Genomic DNA, 26,994 nt, shown 5'->3' with positions numbered 1-26,994 from the left:
TGGCTTATAAGTTCAGTGCTTATAACTTTGTTCTTGGGTGCATTGCCTTTGGCCATGCATCCAAGACTCTAGGTTCTGGCCTCAACCACCACAGCATATCACACCCATTGTGGCTTATAACTTCACTACGTATAAATTGGGGCTTGGGTGCATGGCCGAACCACCTGATAGATGTTCGATACTACGGGTGTAGCTATTGCGGTGATATGCTGCGGTGGTTGTGGCCAGGGCCTGGAGTCTTGGATGTATGGCCATAGATATTCAAATCAATAAGTGTGCAGTATATAAAAACCAAGTTGGCTTATAACGTCAGTGCTTATAACTTTGTTCTTGGGTGCACCCAAGACTCTAGGTCCTGCCCAGAACCACCTCAGCATATCACACCCATTGTGGCTTGTAACGTCACTACGTATAAATTTGGTCTTGGGTGAATGGCCTTCGGCCATGCACCTAAGACTCTAGGCCCCCCCCCCCCACACCCACCCCACAACCACCCCACAACCACCTGATTGATGTTTGATACTACGGGTGTATCTATAGCTGTGATATGCTGCAGTGGGTGTGGCCAGAGGCTAGAGTCTTGGGTGTAAGGCCATAGATATTTGAATGTATGGGTGTGCAGTATATAAAAACTATAGTGGCTTATAACTCCAGTGCTTATAACTTTGTTCTTAGGTGCATGGCCTTCGGCCATGCAACCAAGACTCTAGGCCCTGTGTGGCAATCACAGTACGGCACAATGTAGCTGTTCAGAAAAAAACGTAACAGAAAATACATATCAATACCCAACCTTTAGCAAACAATTGCAAAAAAGACAAAAAGAACGTGGAAAGTGATACACAAATCGATGTGGTCATACATGACATTTTAAAGAAATAATAGCTTTGCACATGGGTGAACCTAATGATAGCCTACAAACGGTGAGAATCTTCTTCAACTGATATTACATGTGTTTTACAAACGTTTTGAATACATAACCTTATCAAATGGTGTTTTTCCCAAACTTGCACTCCCTGCATTCTTACTGAATTTTTCCCTTTCGCTCAAGGTCAAAAAACAATTGACACTTACGGGTTTCAGTTGGATGCGTGGGCCTACTGAGCTCGCAACCACAAAAGCAAAGCAAGTGACCTTTGCTCACAATGGAAATACATTCTGACTTTTCAACAACATGTCTGAATGCATTCATGAGAAATGGTACTCCCATAAACTTGCAAACCCGCTCTTTTCATCAAACACTGCAGGTGGCTCCCTCAGATTTCAAACTGTACAGCGCTATTTACCGTATGACTTGGATGACAAGAAAACACCACTTTTTGCCTTCCTGCTCCACATCCCACCCCAGCCTCATTAACCCTCACCTTCCGATACAATATTTCATAAGTTTAACAAGTGCATTGTTGTGTTGTTTTATATGTGTTACCGGCGATGTCCGCGTACACTAAAACACGAATAAAACATGGTGGGCGCAGCAACAGAATCTGATGCACTTCACGCAGTTTAACACCCAATCAGTGAATGCGCCACATGTCCGTGAACATGACGCTACGGATTAGCCAATCGGTATCTTGTCTGCGGAGCGAACAGGGAAGTGTGTCCGCGGAGCAGACATGGATATCACTAATTTTTTCAGATGTACTTTTTGGTCGTTTTAAAGAAAAGTACTGGATGGATTGGCACCAAATTTACAAAAGCACGCTTTCGGGACCAAGCTCCTGCTCCAGTCGAAAATTTGGTGAAAATCCGTCCAGCCGTTTGGACTATAGATGTGCGCAAACTTTTTCCCCCATTCAGTCTATGGGAAAAAAAGACGTTTTGCGACACCCCCTCCCCCACCCTGTAGCTTCTCCCCCCTGCACCAAACTAGGGGTGTCACAGTATTAGTTTTATGGCAGTACGTGTCACGACCCTCGCCCAAAACTCCCTCTGGCAAACCCATTGGCCAGGTGGAGTCAGGACTCGGGCCTCTAGAGCCTGGCAAACCCTTCAAAAGCCCTCATGGGGCCATTCCTGGCGCCTATGGCGCCAGGCTCATACACCATGAAAAACAATGTGCTTGGGAACTACTTTATTGTATTGTCAGCCAACATGGAGGCATCCACATAGCTTGGTTCCTAAGAACCAAGCTATGCGGTCTAGTGTTTTGGTGTGGCAGGCTTGGAACTACTTTCCCTGGTAATACTTTACCTGGGCTATATAAACCACACCCTGACTGCAGAACATGCTTCGTGTTACTTTGCAGCTTGCAACGTGACGCTCACCGTGTCCAGCTATTCCCTCGGAGAAGCAGAACCTGCAAGGAAACAAAAGGAACATCATTAGCAGCAGCATCTTACCTGCAGTCTCATCTTTAAACACTCGCAGCTACTGAGAACAGCTTCCTCGAACCTGCACGCCTCCCGGACAGAACGACCTGAAAGAGGAAGATAGAGGCAACAATAAAGAAAGCAGTATAGACATTTACAAATTACGACCTGCTCTAAAGGCTTACCTGGCTGGGTGCCTCTCGGCAGGCACCACTCCGGACATTCCACTTGCGCTGAAGAACACCGCGACCTACAAGGAAGGAAAACACAGGTTAGCAAAGGCAAGACTTCGCAGCACTGTGCTTAGCGCTTACTTACCGCATCATAGCGCTCTTAATGCGCCATCATTTACCAGTGGGGCTCAACCAAGCCAGTTCGCCGCGCTGAAGCTCTGCATACCTAAGGGAGAAAAAAGAGACATTTTAAACAAGAAAGGCATGCAGGATACCAACACAACTAAAGAACAGCAATAAGACCTACCTGAACAATATCAAACGGGATGGTGTTAGTGAAGTAACTGGACCACACTCGCCCATGAAAGACAACGCGCCCCTGCAAAGAAGGCAGGACGGAGAGCACACCTAATTCTACCACAAGGTGAGGAGAGGGCGCCAGAGGGACTGAAATTATACGGGGGGTGGAGGGAGGATACTTACCCCAGTTGGTCAGTCTTGAACACAGTCCTCCTGTATTTTCAGGCAGAACCTTCCCTGCAGACCACATCAGGGCAAAGCTGAGAAGCATACCAGTGAGTAACCCGGCTGGGTGGCGTCCCTGTGGATACCAGGTGAGCGTAACAGTACGATAACCTTCTTGCCAAAGTACGGTATATCATGGTTATCGCGCTATAGCAGGTGGAGTTAACTAATCTTAACACATATTTTCTTAAAAGGTCATAAATTGTCAGATTTATCATCACAAACAAAACCAGGCACCCAGGGCCAGAATTGGGCTTTTTTGCAACATACTTTCCACTGAAATGCCACCCCTTGCTTCCACCAAACACAAAAACACATGTGGAGAGGAGGAGGAGGAGGAGGAGGGGGTGGGGAGCCCTGCTGCGACTGGCAAAGCAAACTTAAAGGAGAGTTCCGGGACTTTTTTTTTATTGTCCCTACGGTTCGGCCATGTGTTTTTAAGCATAACTCGGTAGATCGTAGAAAACTTTCCTATGGACCTTACCCGACTTTTCGTCCATTAACGCACTCGAAATCAGCCGCCATTTTCTGATAATCCTATCACTTGCCGCATCGCCCTGGCTCACCTGCTTTTGCGGCACTAAATCAAATCCCCCGCCCCTGAAACAGACTTTATCAAAACATTCATATTCCCCGCCTCTATCCGTGACGTGACTGTGCTGCGTAGGCAAACGCGCCCAGGCGTCTTCTACGCGACTCCACACAGAACCCGGAAATCAACACAGATCAGCTCACACAACACAGCGCGCCACAATTCGCAATATGAAACTGTACTTTTAAATCAAACCGCAAGATTATAAATTTGGTAAAGTACATTTATTTGACATCAAATGTTTAGAGAATATTCTGCGATTTTCATTTTTATTTGCTCTCGATCCAAAATAGTTCGTCTTGAGGCAAGCGATGTTCGTGTGCAGTAAACAGGGTGTTGGTTTACGATAAAATAAGCTCTTCGGTCGCACTGATAATCGCATGGCTGTTCCAACAACGAGGCACTAGGCCACCACAACGGTCTGTATGTTGCATCTAGCCGTTAATACCGCGTAAGGGCATACTTGTACTTGGCGATCGTCCCATAAAATGGTCAGGGTGGTAACGTTGTTCACGCGGAGAAGCAACTGGCGGCTGTAGAAGCCGTCCGCCGGTGTCTGGTACTCGTGACACAGACAGTAGTGAATGATGTACCTAAAAACATAAAAAATGAAATTAGTCTCACCATCAGATCTTTATTAAAATTATTCATTTTATATATTCGGTCGGGAAATTATTTCATAACTAGGACAGTGCAACTGGGTTTTAAACGTCAAGGGGGGGCTGTAGGATACTGAGACAGTCCCTCAGTGCAGGGGTTGACAGGGAGTGCAGGTGGAGAGTGGAAGGGCCCAGGACCGAGATCGCAGACAGTGGACCAGTTGTAGCAGGGGAGAGGGAGAGAGAAAGCAGAAGCAAAGGTTTTGAGGTGCTTCCGTAAAAGTAGACGGTTCTCCCCAAGATAGTGCGCGGTACAAAACAATATGCCACATAGAACGAACAAGTACAACTTAACCCGTCTTTAAAGCTACTGTATAGTAATTAAATTGCGGTATAAACTCATCTAAAGAGTTACTTACATTATATTTGCATTTTCCATTGTGTCTGTGCGTAGGGCAGCCCCGAAATACCACTCCTTCTATGCCGACGTTATTTCTTCTAATGAACGAACATTAAATGGCTTTCGTTTCTGAAATTCTATTCATTATCGTTTCTTACGTGGTCCCGGCCTGTCAAGGTCAAAATACAATAGAACCTTATACTGAGTCGTGGGCCATTCTGGCACCCGAGAAAAAATCAAAGCAGCTGACCTTCACTTTGAACGAGCACACATTCCTAGTTAGATACATTCAGTGTAAGGCATTCTCACAGGACTTGAAATTTACACTCCATCTTTGCATTTTGTCTGCGTGCTTTGCAGCCCCACAGAACCATAAATACGGAGACATTCTATATTTTTTGAAAAATGATTTATATTACTGTTTGGTTTAATTTAATGCGCAAATGAACAAGGTTGAATAGATACACATATTCAATGGGCCTGCGACATGAGGAGACTCGAGAGAACAGACAATCAAATTACAATCATTTAAACCGTGATGTGTATTTCTCAATGAGTTCTTCTTTAGGTGGACATGGAACAGAGGCAATGTTGGGTGGCAATGCAGTTGTCCCCTGCACAGGTTCGTTCACAACTCCATTTATGTGCCTATCTAGGACGTCATCAATAAGTTTCTCAATAAACTCATATTGCATATCCTCAAACACTGGTTTGATCACCCATTGTTTACTTCTTTTAGTGAAGGCCTTATTGTAGCGAAGCGTCCCTAAAGTTCCGGTCGTCCTACTTTGTTGACGGCCAACATTATGGTTATGTGCCAAGACCGCTAAAAGAGTCCGATTTATCATGCCCTCCATGCCAAAATGCAATCGTTTTGGCCTGTACTTGAGGCACATATTGTGGAACACCTCCAAATCTCCTGTGTGGCAGAATTCCGTGAGTCCCCTCAAAGCTTTTGTTATAGTTTTATCAAATACAATCTTTTCAATGGCTTTGTGAGTGGGTGATGAAGGAATCAACCACTTCTTCTTCCGTGCCTCCTCTGTGGACAAATGGCCATGTTCACAATTGTGAAAATGTTGGTTCGTGTTCCATCGGTGAACGTTCGTACAGTGTGGCATTACTGACCGCCATTTTTCCAGTAGAATTTCCAACGACCCTCCACATGTTTTTGAGCTCCACCAAAGATGGTTGCTGATTGACTTGGACCACTGTGAAATACCTTGCAATTCTTTTTTTTTACCTGCAGCCGACAATTTTTTATTGATTGATTTTGCAAGATGCCAAACGTCAAATTGGTGATTTATATTTTTGTACTGTTCTCTCATTGTCTTGGCAATTGAAACGTGTCTGTCCGTGGCTATCAGGTCGATCACCATTCCCCGCGATTGTAGTTCTTGCAATGATGCTACAAAGCCAACTTTCTCCATGGCCACTGAGGATGTACTTTGTGACACCTGCACGACCACCGAACTCACAATTTTCTTACTTTCCATGTCCTGAAAGTGGTAGGTGCAGTACTTGGCTGAAAATCCTGGGCTGTCGCACTGTCCATCACCGGCTAGCCTGAACCGTTTGCCCGCGAATGTACTATCAATAGACATTTTTTCCATTCTCCAAGCTTCGCTAATGGCTGGAAATAGATAATCGGTTTGGTATTTGTAGAACTGAGTTTTCGCAATGAAATGGATTCCCACAAACTGAAAGAAAGACTCTAATTTTTTAAAACTTGAACCACTAAAAAGTGCAGCCGCTGCACAAAGTAGATTGCCTGCTGGCAGTTGTCCCAGCATAGGTTGTGCAGACCATGTGAAAGGATGATATTTTGTACAGGTGGCATGTATTTTAAGGTTAGTGCCTCGAATTGCACGAGTCACATTAATCAATGGCTCCCCACATACTTCCCCACCAACCGAATGCCCACATTTCATCCGAATAATAAGATCAATCAAACAACTATCGAATACAATGAATTTGGCCTCTTTCCTTATACTGTCACTCTGCATCCCAGCTGGTTCGGCCTGTAACGTTGAGGACATGTCACTCACATGAAAGGTAGAATCTCTGATATCGTCTTCCGCTATGTTCAGTGATATTGATGGTGTTTCATTGTCGTCCACTTCATTCTCTTCCATTGCAACATCTGTTCCTTCTCCGGCGATGGGTGAATAAAACAATTTCTTCAACTTTCTCGCGGTCTTAGTTTTTGCGGGTGTGGATTCTGTGAATTGATCTCCGACTGCATCCGAACTACCAGGAGGACATTCACTATCAATGGCTGGTGGTGGTATAGCTCCGTTGTCAATCACTTCATATTCTTCCCATTGGCACGATGCATCTCCAGTCTCAAGTCCCTGCCAAAAGGTTTGACAAGCAACATCTCTCGTTCGCTTCACTGTCTGTGTAGATCTAGTTCGTACACCCACTCGCAACTAGAGGACAGATTGGAAAAGGGATGTTCAGTTTAAACACACGTTACAGTATTGAACTATTAACAGTGAAAAACAACATAATATAGTGACCAGGACACTAACCTTCTTTTGCTTTCTTTTCTTTGAAACTTTCTTGCCTCGAACTTCAACATCAGGACGCTGTTGCTCCGACTCGTGTGTGCATGTCTCCACTTCCTCTTGCGCTGCAACGACTATGTTTTCCTGATAAGCACATCCATCACGCACTGACGCTCCATGGACTCCCTGAAACATAGAACTTTCATTAGTATGTATAATAATATCGAAAACACAAAATGTACTTGGGGACCAATACCCACGTACATCTCAATAGCAAAACACGAATGAGCGCTTTGTGTAGAACATTCAAACGACAATTATTCACGCATTGTTGATCTAGTTAGATGGAACTGTCAAGATCCATACCTCGGGCTCCTCATAGACTTCCATTGATGATATTATTGAAGATGATGCTTCAGTGACTCCCTGAAACACAGTAATTGCATTAGTATGGTTTTCATTTTTGATAAAAAGAACAGAAAGTTTGTGCAGGCGTGAACGGCTCATCTAAATAGACCTGCACAAATGATCAGTTGTCTAAAATAAATAATGGATATCTAAATATGATTCGATTTGCTCGATCGTTGGAAGTGTCACCACCCAGAAATCTGCATCAACTACTAGGGGTGATGTTCTTGTAGAAGAAGCTCCGTCATCTCCCTGAAACATAGTACTTGCGTTAATAAAGAAGGAAGTATAGCGGATGTAATCACGTCATATGATTTCGCTTCATCGAACTGTCAGTATCCATACCTCGAAATGCATAAGAACATCAAGGGACGATGTAACTGCGGTGCACACTTCTGCAAGCTGTTGCGCCGACCCGTAACTGCACGCTCCCCCTTCTTCTTGGACTAATGCTCCATCGACTCCCTGAAACATAGGACTTTCATTAGTAATGAACACAACATTGAAAAAAGAAGACACATAGGAGGGCGACGACAGAAGGACATATCAATGGCTAAAAACGAAAGAAACATTGTGTGTAACAATCACGCTACAAGAATGCAAGATCTGATGATCTCCATCGATGGAACTGTCCTGAAACGTACCTCGAGCATCTGAGTGACATCAACGGTAGTCGTCAATACGTTGGACTCCTCAGCATCTCCCTGAAAGACAGTACTTGAATTATTTTGGATAACAATAATTATAACTGAAAACAAAGACTAGAGGACGAGTACAAGGGTGTACCATTAGGTAAAATAATTACACGATAAATTAAAACTATTGATTTACATGCCTAAAACAAGTCAGTGGCAGAATAGCCAAGTAAGATTACCCGATAGGCGCTTGAAGTGGCTGATGACTGCAATAACGACACGGATGGAGAATCTTCCGCCTTCATATTGAGTGGATACATAAATGGGGAAATTATTGTTAGCTAATGCTACACACTACCGCAAGGCCGAGAGATAAATACGTAAACTTGACTCACCAGTGGAGGGATGTGGACGAATAGAGTGGGAATAGCGGTTGAGAGCAATTTTCGCCTCGCTCGCGGTGTGTTCTTCTTTATTAGCAATGATGTGGAGTACATGTCTGAGCTAAAGTGCCTGCTGCAGATGCGGTATCGATCACCCCTCTTGTCCGCAAAGACTTCTAGGACTCTACTTTCAAGCTCAGACGGTGGATATCCGCAATATCGGACCCATTCTCTTATCTGATCTATTGTCTTAGGGAAAACATGCATTATAGTACCTTCAGATTTATTATGGGTCTTCGAAGGGCAACCGCCAATGAAACAGGCAGGCATTGTGGAAAGTTCTGAAAAGTAAAGATCATGTTAAAAAATTAAATGACACATAAAAGGTCCAATGCAAGGTTCGTTTTGGTTCTTGTAACTATACACGTTATTCACATGCAGATAAGTATTTGAATAACTTTAAAAAAATAGAAAAATAATTTGACTAAACTCAGAACATGTGACTAGTTCCTTGCATGTACTGTCTTGAACGAAAAGAAAACATGGATGCAATTTGATGACTACTAGCAAATCGATATAAATTAAAAAATTGGACGCAAAATGATTAGGGTACATGGCCTTACCTTGACGAACAAACAGTTAGATGCAGGGATCAGAGTAGTTTCTTGTCGTAGAATAGGGAGCAGTTCACAGGTTGCAAACTGACGAGTTTGCTCGAAGTGGTCACGGAAGTTCACAGAGACGAAGAGCAGATAACCAGCACCTTCACGGGTTGACTAGCAAAGCTCAAAGAAGTTCTCATTCGAAATATGAAGTGGGTTATAAAGAATTCGAAACAGGGGTGTGTTTGTGAATGAATGACGTGTATATGTCGTGGCATTATGCGGTTTGCAGGGGGCCGTCCAGCGTGAGGGGGGATGCTTGGCAGGAGACACGGGGTCTGGAGGTAGACATGGGAACAACAACCCATGCTCTATAGACCACTTTGAAGTGTACATGGTCTTTGGCACCTCTTGGCCTTTATCGCTCCCTGACAGCTCCACTTGCCAGCACAAGTACCCCGGTGCGAACTGCCTTTGATAGGGCGGGGGGTGGATTGGGGCGGTGGTCGTGCAGACAAGACACAGGAAGACTCGTGAATGGAGACACACTTATGTGGATTGCAGGGGGCCGTCCAGCGTGAGGGGGGATGCTTGGCAGGAGACACGGGGTCTGGAGGTAGACATGGGAACAACAACCCATGCTCTATAGACCACTTTGAAGTGTACATGGTCTTTGGCACCTCTTGGCCTTTATCGCTCCCTGACAGCTCCACTTGCCAGCGCAAGTACCCCGGTGCAAACTGCCTTTGATAGGGCGGGGGGTGGATTGGGGCGGTGGTCGTGCAGACAAGACTCGTTTGCCGCAGGGCCTCACCAAGGAGAGGCCATCTAACTGCATGTAAGAGGCAGGCTGAAGGATCTAGTACATGGAAGGCAGGGGGGTGAGTTTATAAATACCTCAGCCTCCCAGGAGAATATATGGGTGCAGTTCACCCTGGAGACCCTGGATGCCTAGGCAGTTAGTCAGCAGCAGGCTGGCCTGTGGTGGCAAGGCGGCACGGGCCAGAGGGGGTCATCTCTGTACCCGGTGCCCAAAAGGATGATTTATTATGATCAACCATATTGATTATTTACCTATAACCATGTTTTGTGTCAATAAAATCCAACGGCCTTCCTTTTATTGCCAACGCTTGAACAAAGTGGTGTGGTAAGTATTTTTGGGGGAGGAGGCAAGGCCGGGAGGCTTGATGCCAACCCGCAAAATAACATATGTATGTCTGCTGCATATGGGTTCAACGGTTATGTGGATTGAAGGTGGGCGGCCAGCGTGAGGGAGGATGCTGGCCGGAGACATGTGGTGTGACAAGACAAGGCACAGGAAGACTATTCAATGGAGACACACTAGATTCATTTAAAAAATCAAAACAACCATTGTTAAAATATATGTTGGGTTTTATTTTAGATCTTAATTTCAATTGAACATAAATAATAAACATTACACATTGTAAAGTTGCGGTTGCAGCACATCCATGGAAAATCCGCGGTATTGTCCACTGTCGCTGGGGAAATGTTGTCTAATGGCAAGTACCGCACAGGCAGGTATTACTCTCCGATCGCGGTGTCCGAGCCTCCCGTGAAGCCACCAAGTGAAGCAACGATAGGCCACTAGCCTGTACCACCTGTGAAAATGAAAGATGCAAACTGTATTAAAATGACAAAACTTTCTTATCACTGTCGATTCAGGTAAAAAATGTCATTCTGCTTTGAAAAAAATTCTATCTAGAAAATGCACAACATGGAACCAATTTACATGCATTCGAATGATGAGACGACCATGAAATAGTAGTGGCATCACTGACATCACAACCAGAGTATACTTACTCGTTACTCGGATTACGCGGACGAACAGTGCCGCAAAGTTTGTGCATAAGCACCATCATCATCCTCAACACTGTCCGTGAGAGGCAGGCTTCCCTGAACTCTGGCAGCTCGGTGATGCATTGCGGACTTGGCTCGCCTTCCGAAATGTAGGCCAAGCACCCGGAATTTTCACGGCAGCAGCAGTTCTCCTCCTCAGTTGGCATTAGCTCGCACCGATTGCACGTGCACCAGGTGGAGACGCCGTCCATGCGACATGGTCCAGGCTCTTCATCCGTTGACTGGTCCTCACAACTGCCGTCCGAATCCCCATCGTTTTCGCGTGCTTGCCTTTCCAGTAGTTCTTCCTCGGTGTACTCGGGCTCGTACATATACGGCATTATTGTAGCCATTGTGTGGTAAAGAAAGTAAAATAATTTATAGCGGTGGTACTGGTATCTGTTCACACGGGCTACAATCAACGAAGGTAGCTGACCAGAGCACAGAAACGAGTCACAGAATACTCAAAGTAACACACAGAGAGTAATGGAATCGAAAATCTGCTGCTGTGTGTTGTGAAACGGTGTGTTTATACTTATAGAGGAAAGAGGCGTCCTGCCATTTCCATGGCGACACTTCATTAGCTGAGGCGCAGCGATTGTTGACACGAAACGTGCTTTGGCGTTGGGAAATGGGCGGTACGCGTCTGCTGATGTCAGGCTCAGGGGCGGGGGATTTGATTTAGTGCCGCAAAAGCAGGTGAGCCAGGGCGATGGGGGGAAATGATAGGATTATCAGAAAATGGCGGCTGATTTCGAGTGCGTTAATGGACGAAAAGTCGGGTAAGGTCCATAGGAAAGTTTTCTACGATCTACCGAGTTATGCTTGAAAACACATGGCAGAACCGTAGGGACAATAAAAAAAAAGTCCCGGAACTATCCTTTAATAGCTTTTCTCAATTGGCCATTTACGCTTTTAGCGGGGGGGGCGCTGTTGCGTAGCTTACCAAGATGGCGGTTGCCTGAAAGGCTCCGGCAACGACCTTCTTCATCCTCCCTTAATATCCTGTCTCCCCTGTCCTCGCCACCCAGGCGCAGTGGGAAAGTGTCTCTGGATCTGCCATGCAGGTGATTATTGGGGCGCTAGTGAAAATTCCCCCTTTTAGCGGCTGTAGCTGACGTGAGCGGAGTGGCGGCTGGAGGCGGAGGTGTGTGGGGGAAGGGTCGTTTCCCCAGTTTCGGTGGGTTGACGGCGCCTGTTCTGTGTGCTCAGAGGTGGCTGCAGAGGGCTCCGAAGAGGCTGGAAGGAGCTAATACTGCAACAGAGCTGGTGTAGAAAGTGCTGCGGCTGCGGTGGGCGAGGGTCTGGAGGGTCCAGCCAGTACTGGCTACCTGGACGGCAGTGCGGAGACCGTGGCTGCCCTGAGTACAGGGGAGGCATCTGCTGTGAGCTCAGAGGACGCAGATGCATCTGGTGGCATAACGCTGCATCGGAGCCGGCGGGGAGTGTAAGGCGGCCGGTGCGGGTGAAGATTTGAGAAGGTTTTGTCCCTTCCGAACCTGCGGGCGTTTGCTGGCTGCCGGGACGAAAGCGGGCAGCAGAGTGTTTGCGTGGGCCGCCACGCGTATTGAAGAAAACAGCACCCGCCGGCTCGAATGCAACAAAGGATCTCCAAATGAGCACAGACTTACAAAGAGGCAGCACTACAGTTAACAGAGGTGGACCAAGCCACAAATAATGGAAGCTGTCCACATTCATCGCTACTAATATAAAAGTGGTTTTGAAGACACACCTACACAGAGGTGCCCTTCGGTTCCGGACACTGGAGAATAAAGCATATATCCAGAAGTCCTAGCTCACTGGTCCTTATTAAATGGTGCGGATCACAGATCTGGCATTTGTATGTGAATGGGGAACTAAACTAATCTTCTAAGAAAAAATGAATGTCCTGAAGATGGCCCAACATCCGCTTTATTGTCCACCTCCGACAACGGTGGTACTCCATCATGGGCCGAAACATATGTCGACTCAAAAGGAAAACCAAATGTTTTTTCCTATGTCATGCATATTGTGAATAATGAATATGCTAGTAGAACATTCAAGTTGTAGAACCCCGTGTTTGTAAAACTTATGAGTGGAATGAAAGGTATGACTGTTTCACGTAGAAGCCAATAATGTGTTTTTAATTATGTTTTTATGAATTAACATTAAAGTGATTTATGATTATGCTACATTGCATTGAGTTGAAATACGTTTTTCCCACAAGGTGCTTAGTCTGTAAAATTAGTAAGCAGCCTCTCTGTATCTAAACCTGTGTCTTCACAGGACCATTAGAGAGGGGAAGTCAGTCTGTCTTGTACCTTTTCCCTGCGCGGGCGTAATACTGGTTAAGGTGGGCCATTAATGTGCAGAGGAGCAACATATACATGTGACAGTGGACTCTGGGTGCCTGCTTGCCCCATATTACGACCTTGGCTCTGAGCGAGGAGGTAAATGAACTGTGTTATTCTCTGAACTGTGCCTCCCATATTTAGCACTTGTTTCTGTGGTCTGTGCAGGGCTGTCCGGTGAATAACCATAGAGACAAATATTGGTGATGGAGCAGCTATCATACCTGCTTGGAACGGTGATCGTTGGCTGAGGGGGAGCAGTGACACTGAAGGCTGCCACCTTGCATGAACTGGAGGCTGGTGATGGTTTGCTGATTCAGTGGCAGGTGGCAGGACTGGCGCCCTTATAGCGTTCTGATCTAAAAGAAGATTAACTACCCTAAGAACTGGGGTGGGCACTGGTGGGTGTACTGCCTCCTGTTGGATATTACCCCTAGACAGCAGGGTGAGCTGTGCGGAATAACTTGGAGTGCCAGGGGGGCCTGGGCATTGGTCAGCTTCTTCACTTGGGGCAGGGGAAGCGTCTTATGATATACTCTGGCTGGTTGCGTGGGTACGCTTAGGCTCAGTCCCAATATGGTGATTGCCCGGGTACACGGAGGTCCGGAGCAGGGGACTGGCAGCTGTGCCCTGAGCGGGAGGTATGGGCAATCAGAAGAAGCAGGCGAGACTGGATATGTTCGCCCGTGCGGACCAGGCCCAGGCCCCGGCTGCCACGCCGCGGGCTCCGGCTGCTGAACAGGTGGATGTGGCTGCTCTGAATCAGGCCCTGCTGGCTCTTAAGGGGAGCACAGACCCTTTGGGGGTTAAAATAGACGCCCTCACTTGCAAAAGTGGATAATTCTGCGGTGCAAATCGAGAAATTATGCGGGCGTATAGAGGAGGCAGAGCAGAGAATCGGGACCACTGAAGATGCTGTGGCGGTCCACCAGCGTGAAGTCTCCAGTCTACAACAAGTGGTGAAGAAAATAGCGGCCAAGAATGAGGATTTGGAAGGGCGCTCGAGGAGGAATAACATTACAGTTGTCGGAGTTCCGGAGTCTACACGAATTGATAACATGGAGAAATTTGTGGAACAATTGTTGTTGGAAGTGCTTGACAATCCTTCGCTGTCCAATATGTATATGGTGGAGCGGGCCCATCGTTCCTCAGCAGCCAGACCACCCTGGGCGCCCCGGAACGCCCCATCATTGCGAGAATCTTTTGTTACCGCGATAGAGATGTTACATTGCGAGCAGCTCGAGAGAAAGGGGTGCTGCGATGGGGGGGGCTCCACCATACGGCTGATCCCAGATTTCAGTCCTGCAGTTCAGGATCAAAGGAAATCCTTTCAAGTGGCCAAGAGTATCCTGAGACGTAAAGAAATAAAGTACTCTGTGATGTACCCGGCCAAGTTGCGAGTGCAGAACAATGGGACTGTGGTTTTCTTTACTGCACCAGAGGCTGCGGAACAATTTGCGAGGAATTTGCCGGAGTCTAAGGGGTCGCCACGACGCCCGGCTTGATACAGTTTTGATACCATGCAGTGTGTGAATTAGCATATGTGTGGGAGGTTATTGTATGCTTAATTTGGAGTGGCGGGGGATGTGGGGAAGAGGAGTTGTGTGTAGGTTGTTGCCATAAGGAGTGCTTGGGTTGCCCCTAGGGCCCCAGTTACCGCAGATGCTGCGGTGTGTGTTGGGTTTAGTTGGGTTGGTAGGGGGTGGGGTCGGGGTGCCGGTAGGTTGTTGTTTCTGGGGTGGGGGGGGAGAGGAGTTTTGTTGTGGGCTATCAGTGTTGTTGGTTGGTGGGGGAGGACTCCGACTTTGCTTGCAGAAGCTAGACACCTTGAAGGGGTTGATCATGTGGTATTTGGTCACTGGTGGGTACTTGAGGAAAGTAATTGGTATAGGGATGGTTACATCAGGGTTGACTGTTTTTGATGCAGGAAAGAGTGGTCTGCTTCTTATTATTGGAAGCTAGGTTTTGGCTTCAATGAGTAGTAGCCTCGGGAACAGTGTGGCAGTGATGTCCTGGAACATCCGGGGTTTCACCAACCAAAAGAAGACACGGTTGATAAGTAATTACTGTAGGAATCACAGGGTGAACATATTATATCTCCAGGAGACCCATCTAGCGAGAGGCATTACAACCCTGAGCTTGGCGGGTTGGGGCTCTCTTGGTATTCCTCTTCTTATTCCTCTCATTCCAGGGGAGTTGCTACATACATACATACATACATACATACATACATACATAGGTCGCTGCAATACAGATTTCAGATTCAGATATTGGATGAGGAGGGTAGGTTTTTAATACTGGCAGGGGAAGTAATGGGGTCGAAGCTTCTGGTTGTGAATGTGTATGCCCCAAACATGGACTCTCCAGAGTTTTTCCATACGTGTGCAAGTCCTCTCCATAAATTTCCTGGGTATGATGCGGTATTGGCTGGTGATTTTAATATGGCACTCACGCTAGATATGGACAGAGCCATGTCGATGCAGCGGAACCTGCCGCATGAGCTTTGTGCATGGAATAATATTGCTTCGACTCATGATTTGCATGATGTATGGCGTAAATTGCATCCCACTTATAAGGAGTTTACGTTTTATTCGGGAGTGCATGGGAGCTCGACCAGGATAGATTATGTGATGGCATCCGGGTGCATGTTGGGGGCAGCATCTGAGGCGCGTATTCTCCCCCGGACCTTGTCGACCACTCTCCTGTGGTGGTCAAGTTTAACTTTGTGGCTCGTACACCTAGTTCCTTGCGTTGGCGATTTCGCGCCGCTGCGCTTCAAGATGGGGTATTTCAGTCCAAGATTGAGAAGCATGTTGACATGTTTTTTCAGTCCAATGTAGGGTCAGTCCCTGATCCGGGCATAGTGTGGGAAGCATTTAAAGTCTATATACGGGGGTGCTGTATTTCTAAGGAAGGGGGTGTGTTGAAAACCATCAGAAGGTCCATGAGGAAGCTAGAGGGGGAGATTAGGGAGGGTGAAATGAAGCAGAGCACCCGGGATACCCCTGAACTCCGCGGGGAGCTGAAGCGACTTAGGGAGAGACTGCAGGAGTTGGCGATTGGTGAGGATAGATACCTGGGAGACCCTATACAGGCAATGAAATATGGGGAGGGGGATAGACCTAGTAAGACACTGGCATGGACTATTCGGAAAGAGCGTCCTTCCATTTGTATTAGTGAAATAGAGGGGGACGAAGGGGGTTGTATTCGGGATGTAGTGGGGATAAATGAGAGGTTCCGGTGGTATTATGAACAGCTATATAAGTCACGGCCCACTCCTGGGCACGATGCGTTGCTGCAGTATTTGGATGAAGTGGCTTTAGGCTGGCTGGATCCGGTACAGGGTGGCGCCCTTTACGAGCCTATCACGGAAGAAGAGGTTTGTGAGGCTATATTGTCGCTCCCCAACGGGAAGGCTCCGGGTATAGATGGTATCACGTCTGAGTTTTATAAGGCTTACATAGACTTGGTTACTCCCCATCTCCTGGCTATGTATGACGGTGCTATGGCCAGCGGTACTCTTCCTGAGTCCACCAGATCTGCTCTGATCACTGTACTGTTGAAGCCCGGGAAGAACCCCCAGCGTTTATCATCTTACCGGCCGCACTCGCTTATGTACACAGACAACAAAATCCTGGCCAAGGTTCTCGTTAGGCGGTTACTTCTTCATATGCCTGCCTTGGTATTGCCAGACCAGGCGGGATTTATCCCTGGGCGGTCTACTCAAAATAATCTTTGGCGCCTAATTACCCTGATGCATAACGTTAACCCGGACATACCTATGGTTGTGGCCGCCTTGGACGCTGAAAAGGCGTTTGATTCAGTAGAGTGGCCTTTTCTGTTTGAAGTCCTTCGGCGGTCTGGCCTGAGTCTGAGGTATATTCAGTGGATTAAACTCCTGTACTCGGCGCCTAGGGCAGCAGTATACACTAATGGTCTGGTCTCAGCAGTGATATATCCCTCACGAGGCACGAGGCAGGGGTGTCCTTTTTCCCCAGTGTTATTTGCGCTGGCAATGGAACCTCTTGCATGCCATGTTAGAGTATCTCATGCCCAGAGGGGTATACATGCGTACACGCACCTGTCTGTTGTTTCTTTGTATGCCGACAATGTTCTACTCTACGTTAAGCATCCGCAACAGAACTTGCCCCCACTGATGCAGGAGGTGGCTAGGTTTGGGGAATTATCTGGCCTTAGGATTAATTGGGAGAAGTCGGAGGTGCTTCCTCTGACCCCGGTGGTTCGGAAGGTGGATGCGAGCGAAGAATTTCGATGGTGTCCAGATGGTATCCGTTATCTTGGTATTATGGTGTCCTTGGTCAAGGAGAAGCTATATAAAGATAACTACCTTCGTCCGTTGGAGGTCTTGGAACAGAAAGTGGAGATGTGGATACGGCTCCCTTTGTCACAGGCCGCCCGGATTGCCTTGGCGGAAATGGTGATACCGCCCAGACTTGTTTACGTGTATAATAACGTACGGATATGGCCTCTTGCTAGTTATTGGGCTCGTATTAAGAAATTAATGACAAAAGTGGTTTGGGCGGACAAGCAGGCTAGGATCGCGTATGCTACTCTCACTAGACCGTACGGGGGAGGGGGCTTGGAATACCCTGATGTATATCTTTATTATTTAGCAGCACAGGTGCAATACATATCTGGTTGGGATCCCCTGGACATTGTGGTTCCGCATGCGAGGTTGGCTGAGGCTCTGGTCCATCCATATACTCTTTTGGGTATGCTGTGGGGCAACAGGGACGCAGTGCCTAAGGGGGGAGGTTCAGCCGGTGGAGATTACCTGTAGGGCCTGGGAAAATATCTTATTACTGCAAACTAATCCGCATTGTGTGCCTGAGTTGCCAGTGTATAATGTAATAGGGGTCCCGCTTACGTTTGAGAGATCCTTTAAGGAGCGGTTCCAGGCGCTTGGGGGGCAAACCCTGGGGGACTTGGTGATAGACGGGCGATTTATGCTGTGGGATGAAGTTGTGGCTAGAGGTGACACGGATGCAGTGACCTTGTTTCAGTACTATAGGCTGTGGAGTATTCTTAAGGGTAAATGGCCGTGTTTTCCACAAGCTCAGCGTTGTCAACCAACTTTATGCTCTAAAGTTCACCCAGCAACATCTGAAAAGATAGTATCTACAATCTATAAGCTGGTAAGGGAGGGGAGGGTGACGCGAGAACTCTGTTAAGACCAATTGGGAGGGTGCTCTTGCGCAGCGTTCCTCGGCATGTAAAAGATGTGGGTCAGAGAGGGCGGACTTCTATCAAGTGTGTTGGACTCTGCCCAAGACTTAGGGCTTTCTGGGAGAATATTGAAGAGGCCATGCCGCTGATGTTGCCATCAATGTATGAATACTTTCCTGAAGTGTGGCTCTTGGCATTGATTGAAGGGGGCACTCGTACTGGGAGGAGGGTGTTGGGTATGGCATCTGTGATAGCTAGATATCTTGTGGCTAGGGCATGGGGGAAAGCATCCCCCCCACCTTCGCTAAATGGCTGGACTGTATGGACTTATGTGAACAACGGGAAACCATGTACGCTTCTACACTTCCGAGTGCAATTCGGCCGTTGGATTACTGGACCCCTTATAGACAATACCGAATGGGTACGGCCCTGGGGCTTGCTCCCCTGATTCTGCTCTAGATGATTGAGAGGGTGGTGGAAGAGATATGCTATTGGGGAATGTCCGGTGTATGTGATGGATGGACAACATCAGACAGTGTACAGTTGGCTAAAGGGGGTATTAAAATGGACACTGAATGTCCATTTAGAAAGTATTATCCATTATAAATATATAAACCCCAAAGCCGCGAACCAAAGTAAATCGTTTTCCTTCTTGGCACTGTATTTCTTCTTCCTATTGCTAACATATTGATTTTGTGTCAGGCACGTGTGGTTTACGGAATAGCATTAAAAACTGCTCCAATTGAAACTACTTGTACCAAAAAAAAGAACTTTCTTTTTACATTGCCTTTTTAAATTCGAAGTTCTTTAACTCATTAAGTCAATGCTTTTTAGTTAACTTACAAATACGCAGACAGGATTTTCCAGCTGTAGCAAGGTAGCATTTTGAAACATGTCTCTCCACGTATTTAGCTGATCCTCCAGGAATCTAAGGCGGCTGCAGAATTTGTCTTTCATGGCGCTCACTCGTTGATGGCCTTGAATGAAAGAGTGACTAGTGGAAGTGTTATGATGCACATTTTGAGCATTGAGCTTGTTGCTCAGTCACAGGTCATCACTTTGAAAATTGGCCTTGACTTGCAGTTTTTTTGGAACCACATGGCATGGGCATCATGACCCCTTGCTGCGACAAAAAGTTTGTTTTGGCAACTCTTTATCCCATTAAAGGGAAAGAAAAGTCACTTGTGCGTCTGAAACCCCATGTCATTGTGTTTCTTTGTTCAAAATATTATTGCCAACACACACACACCGAAAGGTTGCATAGTGATCTAATCATTATAGCTTGTTTACCATCTGCCTGGTGTATTATGAAGGTCTGATGTCGGAGTCACCACTGTCCATGTAATCCTAAAGGGACAGCGTTCAGTGGGCACTGTTGATTTCTTTCTCGATTCTTGCAATACATGTTCATTTACCTTCTTAAAGATAGTGGCAACAAAAATAACTTTGAAAATGACAAAGTTCAAATGCATATTGGCACAAATATGGCCTAGACCACCTCACCACATCCCCATCATTACTGTTTTCCCAAGGTCTGAGTGCATTAGGACCCTTGTGATGCAAGTTCAGAGGAAGGAATGCTTTCATGGGTGGTGTCACAAATTGAGACTAGACCTAAGAAATATTTCACCTCCATTGCTCTGGATACTTCAAATTGAATGTAGAATCTGTCCTGCCTGCTTGAGTCCAGTGCCATATGCAGAAGGCAGGCAGGTGAAGGATCAAGCAAAGCAACAACTCTAGTGCCAATGTGCAAATCTACACAGAGGACAGTTGCTGGGGGCAGGGACAGTTTATTTACTAGCAGACAGCACTGATAGGCCTAGTGTTCACACAGCCTACAGCAGGGTCAGACTGGGTCATAAAATTGTCTCAGGCACCAACATAAAAGTGGCACACAATTGCGAATGGAAATTCATTCCTTTTGGAACACTGTTTGAATAGTACCCAAGGGGGATATTTTTGATAAAATGTGATGCAAAATGTACATTTAAAAGAATATTTATTCAGCAACAGTGGTCAAAACTATTAGCCGCATAGTGAAGTCACTCATCAAACTGGCCCACTTTGGCCAAAAAAGTGCCCCACACAAGCATTTCGCGTTTTTGGTTCCTTTTTGGTTCGGCCATGGACCTGTTGCCCTAAAGGCCAGTCCATGCCTGGTCTACAGAGCTAAAGTTGTTTGTGGACATGCATCAGAAGGACATCCAGTTCATTCCCACCTTTGAATTCTGGGATTTGTAGTTCCCCATCTTTCAAATTGGTGGGAAAACTACAAATCCCAGAATTCTAAGCTAAAACAGAACAGGATGGCAATCCGATCCATGATCCATGAGAAACTTAAGTTCCTTGAATCTGAACCTTGGGAGAGTAATTAGATATGCATGACTTCACTGGCCTTTCTTTTTTTTTTTACAATTTGCACAGCTAGAGCAAGAGCTATTCCAATGTGTGTTTGCTCAGTGCTGTAGGACCTTAACTTACTGAACTAATGGCACATGATGCTGGGCCAGGCTGAATCGATACATTTCTGCACCTGCTGGCTGAGTGGTTGCTAAGCGAAATGCTCCTGGCTCCACTGTTTTGCAAGTCACTGAACATTTTATTACATTTGTTTGCATACGAACAAAAGGAAAAATAAAATGCTCATTTTAGTTCAGGCCCTCAGCTCACCCTTGTGATGTCCCTGTGGTCTTGCTAATTGCAAATTGAAAATTGGGACAATCACCATAGAAGATCTGACCTATAGCGCGGAGCAGCATGACTGTGTGAAAACATTTATAATCTGTATGCTGCCTTTCAAATAAATAAGGCCTGAAACAAAATAACTTAGTTCTAGTTTGAGCATGAAATCCGGGTCTGGTGGAGTCTATGAACTTGAGTCTCCAGTATGCTTATAGAGCAAGTCAGTCAGCTCATCGTTACCAGCTTTGCTTGGGGAACACAAAGGTTCAAGTACTGGGCAGCTTTCAACACAATTTGCGCAAAGTCGGCTGATCTTTGACCCGACTCTACTGATCACAGATAAAGAGAGGCCACAGCAGCAAATCTGCATTTACTAATGCGGCCTCACTTTCCCTATGCTCTTGTCTGCCAAACAAGGCCCCCTTGGCAGACTGCACATCCAACGGTGCAAGACCAGGACTGCGCAGCACTTGCTTACTGCAGCCTTTCCAAATCAGATTGAAAAGCACACTTAACGGTTTAAACGGTATACCGGCATACACAACGTGATGGTTATTATTGTTCATTTAAGTTGTTCACAGTATCTTTAACGGTATACCGTTCCATCCCTACACCAAACATCACCAAAATTTGCAAAATAATTCAGAGTGGCCCATATACTTTTTTTGCAAAGTTTGGTGAGGATTCGTCCAGGGGGAGCGGAGTTATAAGCTGCCCAAAAAGTGCTCTTCCTATGGAAACAGCAACTTAACCATAACTACACGGCTACTACCGTGGCCTTGTAATATATATTTTTTTAAATGATATTAATGCTTCTGGCTTTGTGGCCATATATTCCGGTTTAAGTTGAGTTACCTGTGGGCTGATGAGCTCAAAGGATTTCTATTGCACATGCAAACTAACACCGGGGGTTCTAGAAGTAGCAGTTCTTGCCATGGAAGTACAACAGCATGAGACATAATTCTGTGATAACCTAGAAATCGTTGTTTTGTGCAAGGCATCCATTTTTAAAATGGACTCTACAAAAACATACGATGCCTGAAGACTCGGCCAGTTAGTTGTCTACTTTTTGATGTTAGTATCAGTAAGGTTAATGTGTAGTTTCCATCAAGAGACATCTTGCCTCTGTTAAATGTCTCACTCCTCCAGCTACCTCCATGATAAATAGTTCCATTAAAGGAAGGCATTCTCCCCATGCTTGTAAAGCATCCATGATGTGCATGCCATAGTTACATCATTGAGAACACTTTTGAGAGGCTGACATGGGAAATCAAGTGCTTGAGAAAAATGCTTTTTTTCATGAGTAAGTTTGCAAGTTTTAATGTTCTAAAAGCAGCACATTGAAGTTCTGATTTACAATTAAAAATTCTGTAATAGCATATGAGAGAATAAGTGTGTATCCAGAGCAACCGTGGTATGCATATATCATTTTTGATTAGCTCAAAATGATAATGAAAAAGTAACCCTTCAGTTTTATCATTTGGTTAGAAAAATAAAGAGCACCACTGAAATCACGAGAATGTACCTAGACTACAACAGTCATCCTTTTTTTAGGAATACCGTAATGTCGATAATTTTGCTTACATGAGATATTAAGTTCAAGCTGTTATCACTTTTTTCTTTCTTTTTGCATGTTCATAAGAATGGCTTCAGAAATATACGCTTATTAATTTTCCTTGAAAACCGTTTTAACGTATGACTTTGCTATCTGTTGTATATATTGTTTTCTTTTCTTCCATCTTGGCCATCAATTCTCTCAGGTCTCCGCTGGTACTTCCGCCAAGCCATGGATGCCGTTCGACTCACAACAGCCCAATTCACACTGCTACTGGCTCACGACTTACTCAGAACTTCTCTGTGTCTGTCCCCACTCTCATCTTCACTGGTACGAGACTGCACAAGCTCAGGAACAGGGAAGAGGCAGGCCAGAGACAGACTTATCGCAAAGTGCAGGCAGGCAGGCAGTGTAGGCAGGTACCATTAATCTTTACAACCCTCCCTCCCCTTTTCTAACTGGGAGTGCACTGTTGTCTTATAAAAATCTGCTGCTAAACAGAACATTTGCGTATGCGAGTGAGTGAGTGAGTGTTTAAAAAGTCTATTCCACAGATTTAGTTTTCATTTTCTTCCTAAAAATCCCATCCAAACAGCAAACAGTCCAAATTTAAATTTGTTTGTCCAATACGCCACTTCAATACGAGTGTATCATTTTTATTGAAATGTTGCTTATTTCCAATAATCCTAATCTGAAATCACTGTACCTTAGTCTCCATGTGAACGGCCCAAACATTGGGGTTGCATCTTATCTGTGGAAGAGACCTGATTAGAGAACAGGTAAGTAAGAGCTCTGCTCTTATCCAAAATGCTTGTTCCCTTAGTTTCTACCCTTTAGTAATTGCTACCTTTAGCTTTGTTTTTAGCTGTGGCACTCAGATGCTATAGGATAAGGAAACACCTATATTGCACTTCTATTTATGGTTTATATGTTTTTCAGACCAACTGCTAAAAAATTAACTGTAGCATTATTTCAAAAGAAGCGTGTTTATTTTATTATTTATTTGCATATATATTATTTTCTGCTACGTTTGACATTCCATGCTTTTTTTAATTGGCTTTCTTAGCAGTTTTGATTGTTGATGTACATAAGTTTCCTCTAACAATGTCTTATGTGTAGACAGATGTTTTTTGTATCCTTCTGCCTCGTTCTCCCAAATCTCACGTGGGGAAAAAGTAACTGCTGGCCAGGATGGGAGTTTGGATCATGCCGTTATCATCCGAGTCCTTTGGCACAGGATTACTGAATGTGTTTCCACCTTCTTCTGGCAGGGTTCCCTTCAGTGAAGACCTTAACCCCAATACTCATTCATCAGGACCCTCCACCCCTCTGAAAAACCAAACCTATTCCTTTTCACCTTCCAAGTCCTACAGCCGACAGTCCTCTTCTTCTGACACAGATTTGAGTTTGACACCCAAAACTGGTAAGGTGCTTCCACCCTCTTATATTTTTTTATGTTTTCTATTTTTACTATCTGTTCATTTATCCCTTTTGTTATCATTTCTGGCATGTTATCAAAATGATGTGCAAACTAGGATATTCATTCATGTGAGCTGTTTTAAGCCCAAATACATCCACAACAGTTTATATCTTGATTTAATAAGGCAAGAGCAATATTGAATGTAATTACCTAGTTTATTTTCAATTTATATAGCGAAACTGAATGCAATAAATAAAAACATCTAAATTTATCTCACCCTTGTGCTCTGTAAAACTGAATTTTCAGACGTAGCAGCAAACTCACTAAGCGACCCCATTTTTGAAAACACTGTGATACATTCTGCCATTCTGCACATATAAAGCTTCTCATTACAGAATATTATCCAGACCAACCTTTTAAATGTAAATACTTTTAAAAGTCCATTCAATAAAGCATTCACTCCTACAATTCCCATATGAGAAACCGATCTTAAGGATATATTTTGTACTAACCACAGTATGATGAGCATTGATGGGAGTTTCAGCAAAGATACTGGTAAAATGTGAATCTATGCAAATTCTGTTGAATCTGGAGTACATCCTCCTTTTGAATTATGAAGCCAGGTGTTGTTTTGAGGAGATGCTGGACTTGCAGTCCATTTAAATGCACATTGGGCCTCATTACGAGTTTGGCGGTAGCCGTGCCCTTATTATTAAGGGCACGGCTACCGGCAAACTTGCTACCGGCCCCGGCAGCCGCGAATGGGCCATTACTGGCCCATTACGAGATGAATGGGCTGGTAATTGGCCATTTGTGGGTGCCGGTATGGGCAGCCTCCCGATCCACATTCTGCCCCATAGGGCAGAATGGGTGTCGGGAGCATGTTTGCACCAGCACCGTTAATAACTGTGCCGGTGCAATCACGGGTTCTACTCGTGGGTGCCGGTCTGCACGTCTGGTCAGACCACGCGTGCAGTCCGGCACTGGCAAGCAGAACTCGTAATGTGGCGGAGAGGTAACAACGGTGCTGGTAGCACTACCGGCGCCGTTGTTGCCTTTCCGCAACATTCGTAATGAGGCCCATTGTCATCATGTGGACTAACATCTGTAAGCTTGATAGATGCCAAGGAAAGTGTGGACATTAACTTTTTTGTTTTTCAATAACTGTTGTAGTAACTTTATGAAATAGTTCCTTGCTCTGGTCAAATTGGCTTTCTGTAGCAATGAGTAAAGGGCATTGTTCACTAAAAAGCTTTCATGCTCCAATGAAGGGCTTTTTCCCCCAAGCACACAAGCAGCTTCATCAGAATCTTTCAAGCTGAGGTTTCTGCAGTTGCTTTGCAGGCTGGACTAGGAACCAAAACAAATTCTGGGAAATTGAATCAAACAAGCCTCTATATTGCACTATACTCATAGCTCTGCAAGGTAGTACAAACACATGAAGGGGTGTTTGGAAATATGGAGCAGTGGGTGGCTCATGTAAGAGGTTATTTCACAAAATGGGATAAATCAGTGCACTGTTACTCACATTTTCTCTTTGTACTAACACAGAGGTGTTGTATTCTAAAGTTTTAATGGAGGTTTAGGAGTTTCAGTTCATAATCTCATAGTTCACCATGATCTTCACACTCTCCCCTCAATCTGATGCATATGCCTTCACAGTTGGATGCTCAACTCTGTCCAGAAAGGTACACACACTCCTTTCAATTGATTTACAAAGGCACAGAGGTCCCCCACAAAATACACAAGCTTCCCTTTAGTGAGATCCATACAAATCCCACCGAAAATTGGATAGCTTTCTCTATAAAATGCACAAGCTTCTTTCAGTGAAATTGAGATCTTTTCCAAAAGATGAGTCCCTCAATGAAATGTGCAAGCTTTTCTTTTGAGAAATGCACATGCTCCTTCTTTGACTAAGCTACAAAAATCACTTTCAAAGAAATTCAGCTGCACTCGAAAGATGGTCGACACAACCTTATTTGGGTACGTTTGTAAATGAATAGGAGCACCTAGCAATTTATTTTTAGTTTCCACATTTTGAGGTTGCAAACCAACTTTACAATCTCTTGGTCTGAGTGCAATAATGCTGTAGTAATCTGCACTAGGTGAGGTCTGCCTTATTGCATCCTTCTTCATACCACCATCTCCTTACCAAAAGAAATTAAAGCCCATCAAATAATGTAGTTTTAGCCTAGCCCCGATTTTAGGAAATGTTACTCATATGACTTTAGAAGTTTTTTAAATGTTTTCTCAAAAGCATACATTTCTTTAATGTTTAAGTAAATTTATGACGAGCAGCAAGCAAACGTCACTTTAGCAACAATTACTTTTGTGTCTTTAAAGAAAATGTTACCAAAAGTTTTCTTTCAAACCTTATACCTTTAGGGTGAATCTTCAACATAAAAATATGTTGTCCTTTACAGTTTTATCCTTATGATAAGCTGAGTTTGCATCCTTTTATGTCTGCTTGGACCTTGATCTTCAGGTGTCGTATTCTGCTTTCGATTTCCAGAGAAGTCAAATTACCAAATCATTAATCACCCAGAAAGGGTGCATGTTTAAACCACTCTTGTAGTGCCAGCACACACACAATGCCATTTTGGTAAGTTAGCAGAGAGGGGTGAGATCCTGAGCAGCTGATACTGCCCTTTGAGGAACGGAGTTGGGTGCGTTAACTTTTAGGAGGCAACTCTTTCAATGCAGCTTTTGACTGCTTTAAAAGGGGAATGCCAGTTTCCTTATTGGAATTTATCAAATACTGTAACCCGGTTAAGGATATTAGAAGTCATCCCTGAGTTCTCGAATTCTGTGCCGTTAGAAAGTGTGC

The 26,994-nt window shown here is 45.1% G+C and overlaps 1 protein-coding gene across 7 annotated transcripts in view; it reads left to right on the top strand.

Moving 5' to 3' along the window:
* The window catches only part of C2CD5 (C2 calcium dependent domain containing 5), a 2,654,621-nt gene that overhangs the window by 615,518 nt on the left and 2,012,109 nt on the right, over positions 1-26,994 (top strand). For 5 of the 7 annotated variants that reach the window (XM_069628452.1, XM_069628457.1, XM_069628455.1 and 2 more), the window contains exon 8: positions 24,019-24,170. In XM_069628452.1, coding sequence (XP_069484553.1) covers positions 24,019-24,170 — 152 coding nt within the window. Of the gene's footprint in view, positions 1-22,952; positions 23,078-24,018; positions 24,171-26,994 lie in introns of all 7 variants that reach the window. The other 2 variants (XM_069628454.1, XM_069628456.1) reach the window with 1 other exon arrangement.

The sequence above is a fragment of the Ambystoma mexicanum genome, chromosome 12 (assembly GCF_040938575.1).
Source record: "Ambystoma mexicanum isolate Mex_15411 chromosome 12, UKY_AmexF1_1, whole genome shotgun sequence".
Classification (NCBI taxonomy): domain Eukaryota; kingdom Metazoa; phylum Chordata; class Amphibia; order Caudata; family Ambystomatidae; genus Ambystoma; species Ambystoma mexicanum.
This window is presented reverse-complemented; position numbering and strand designations above follow the sequence as displayed.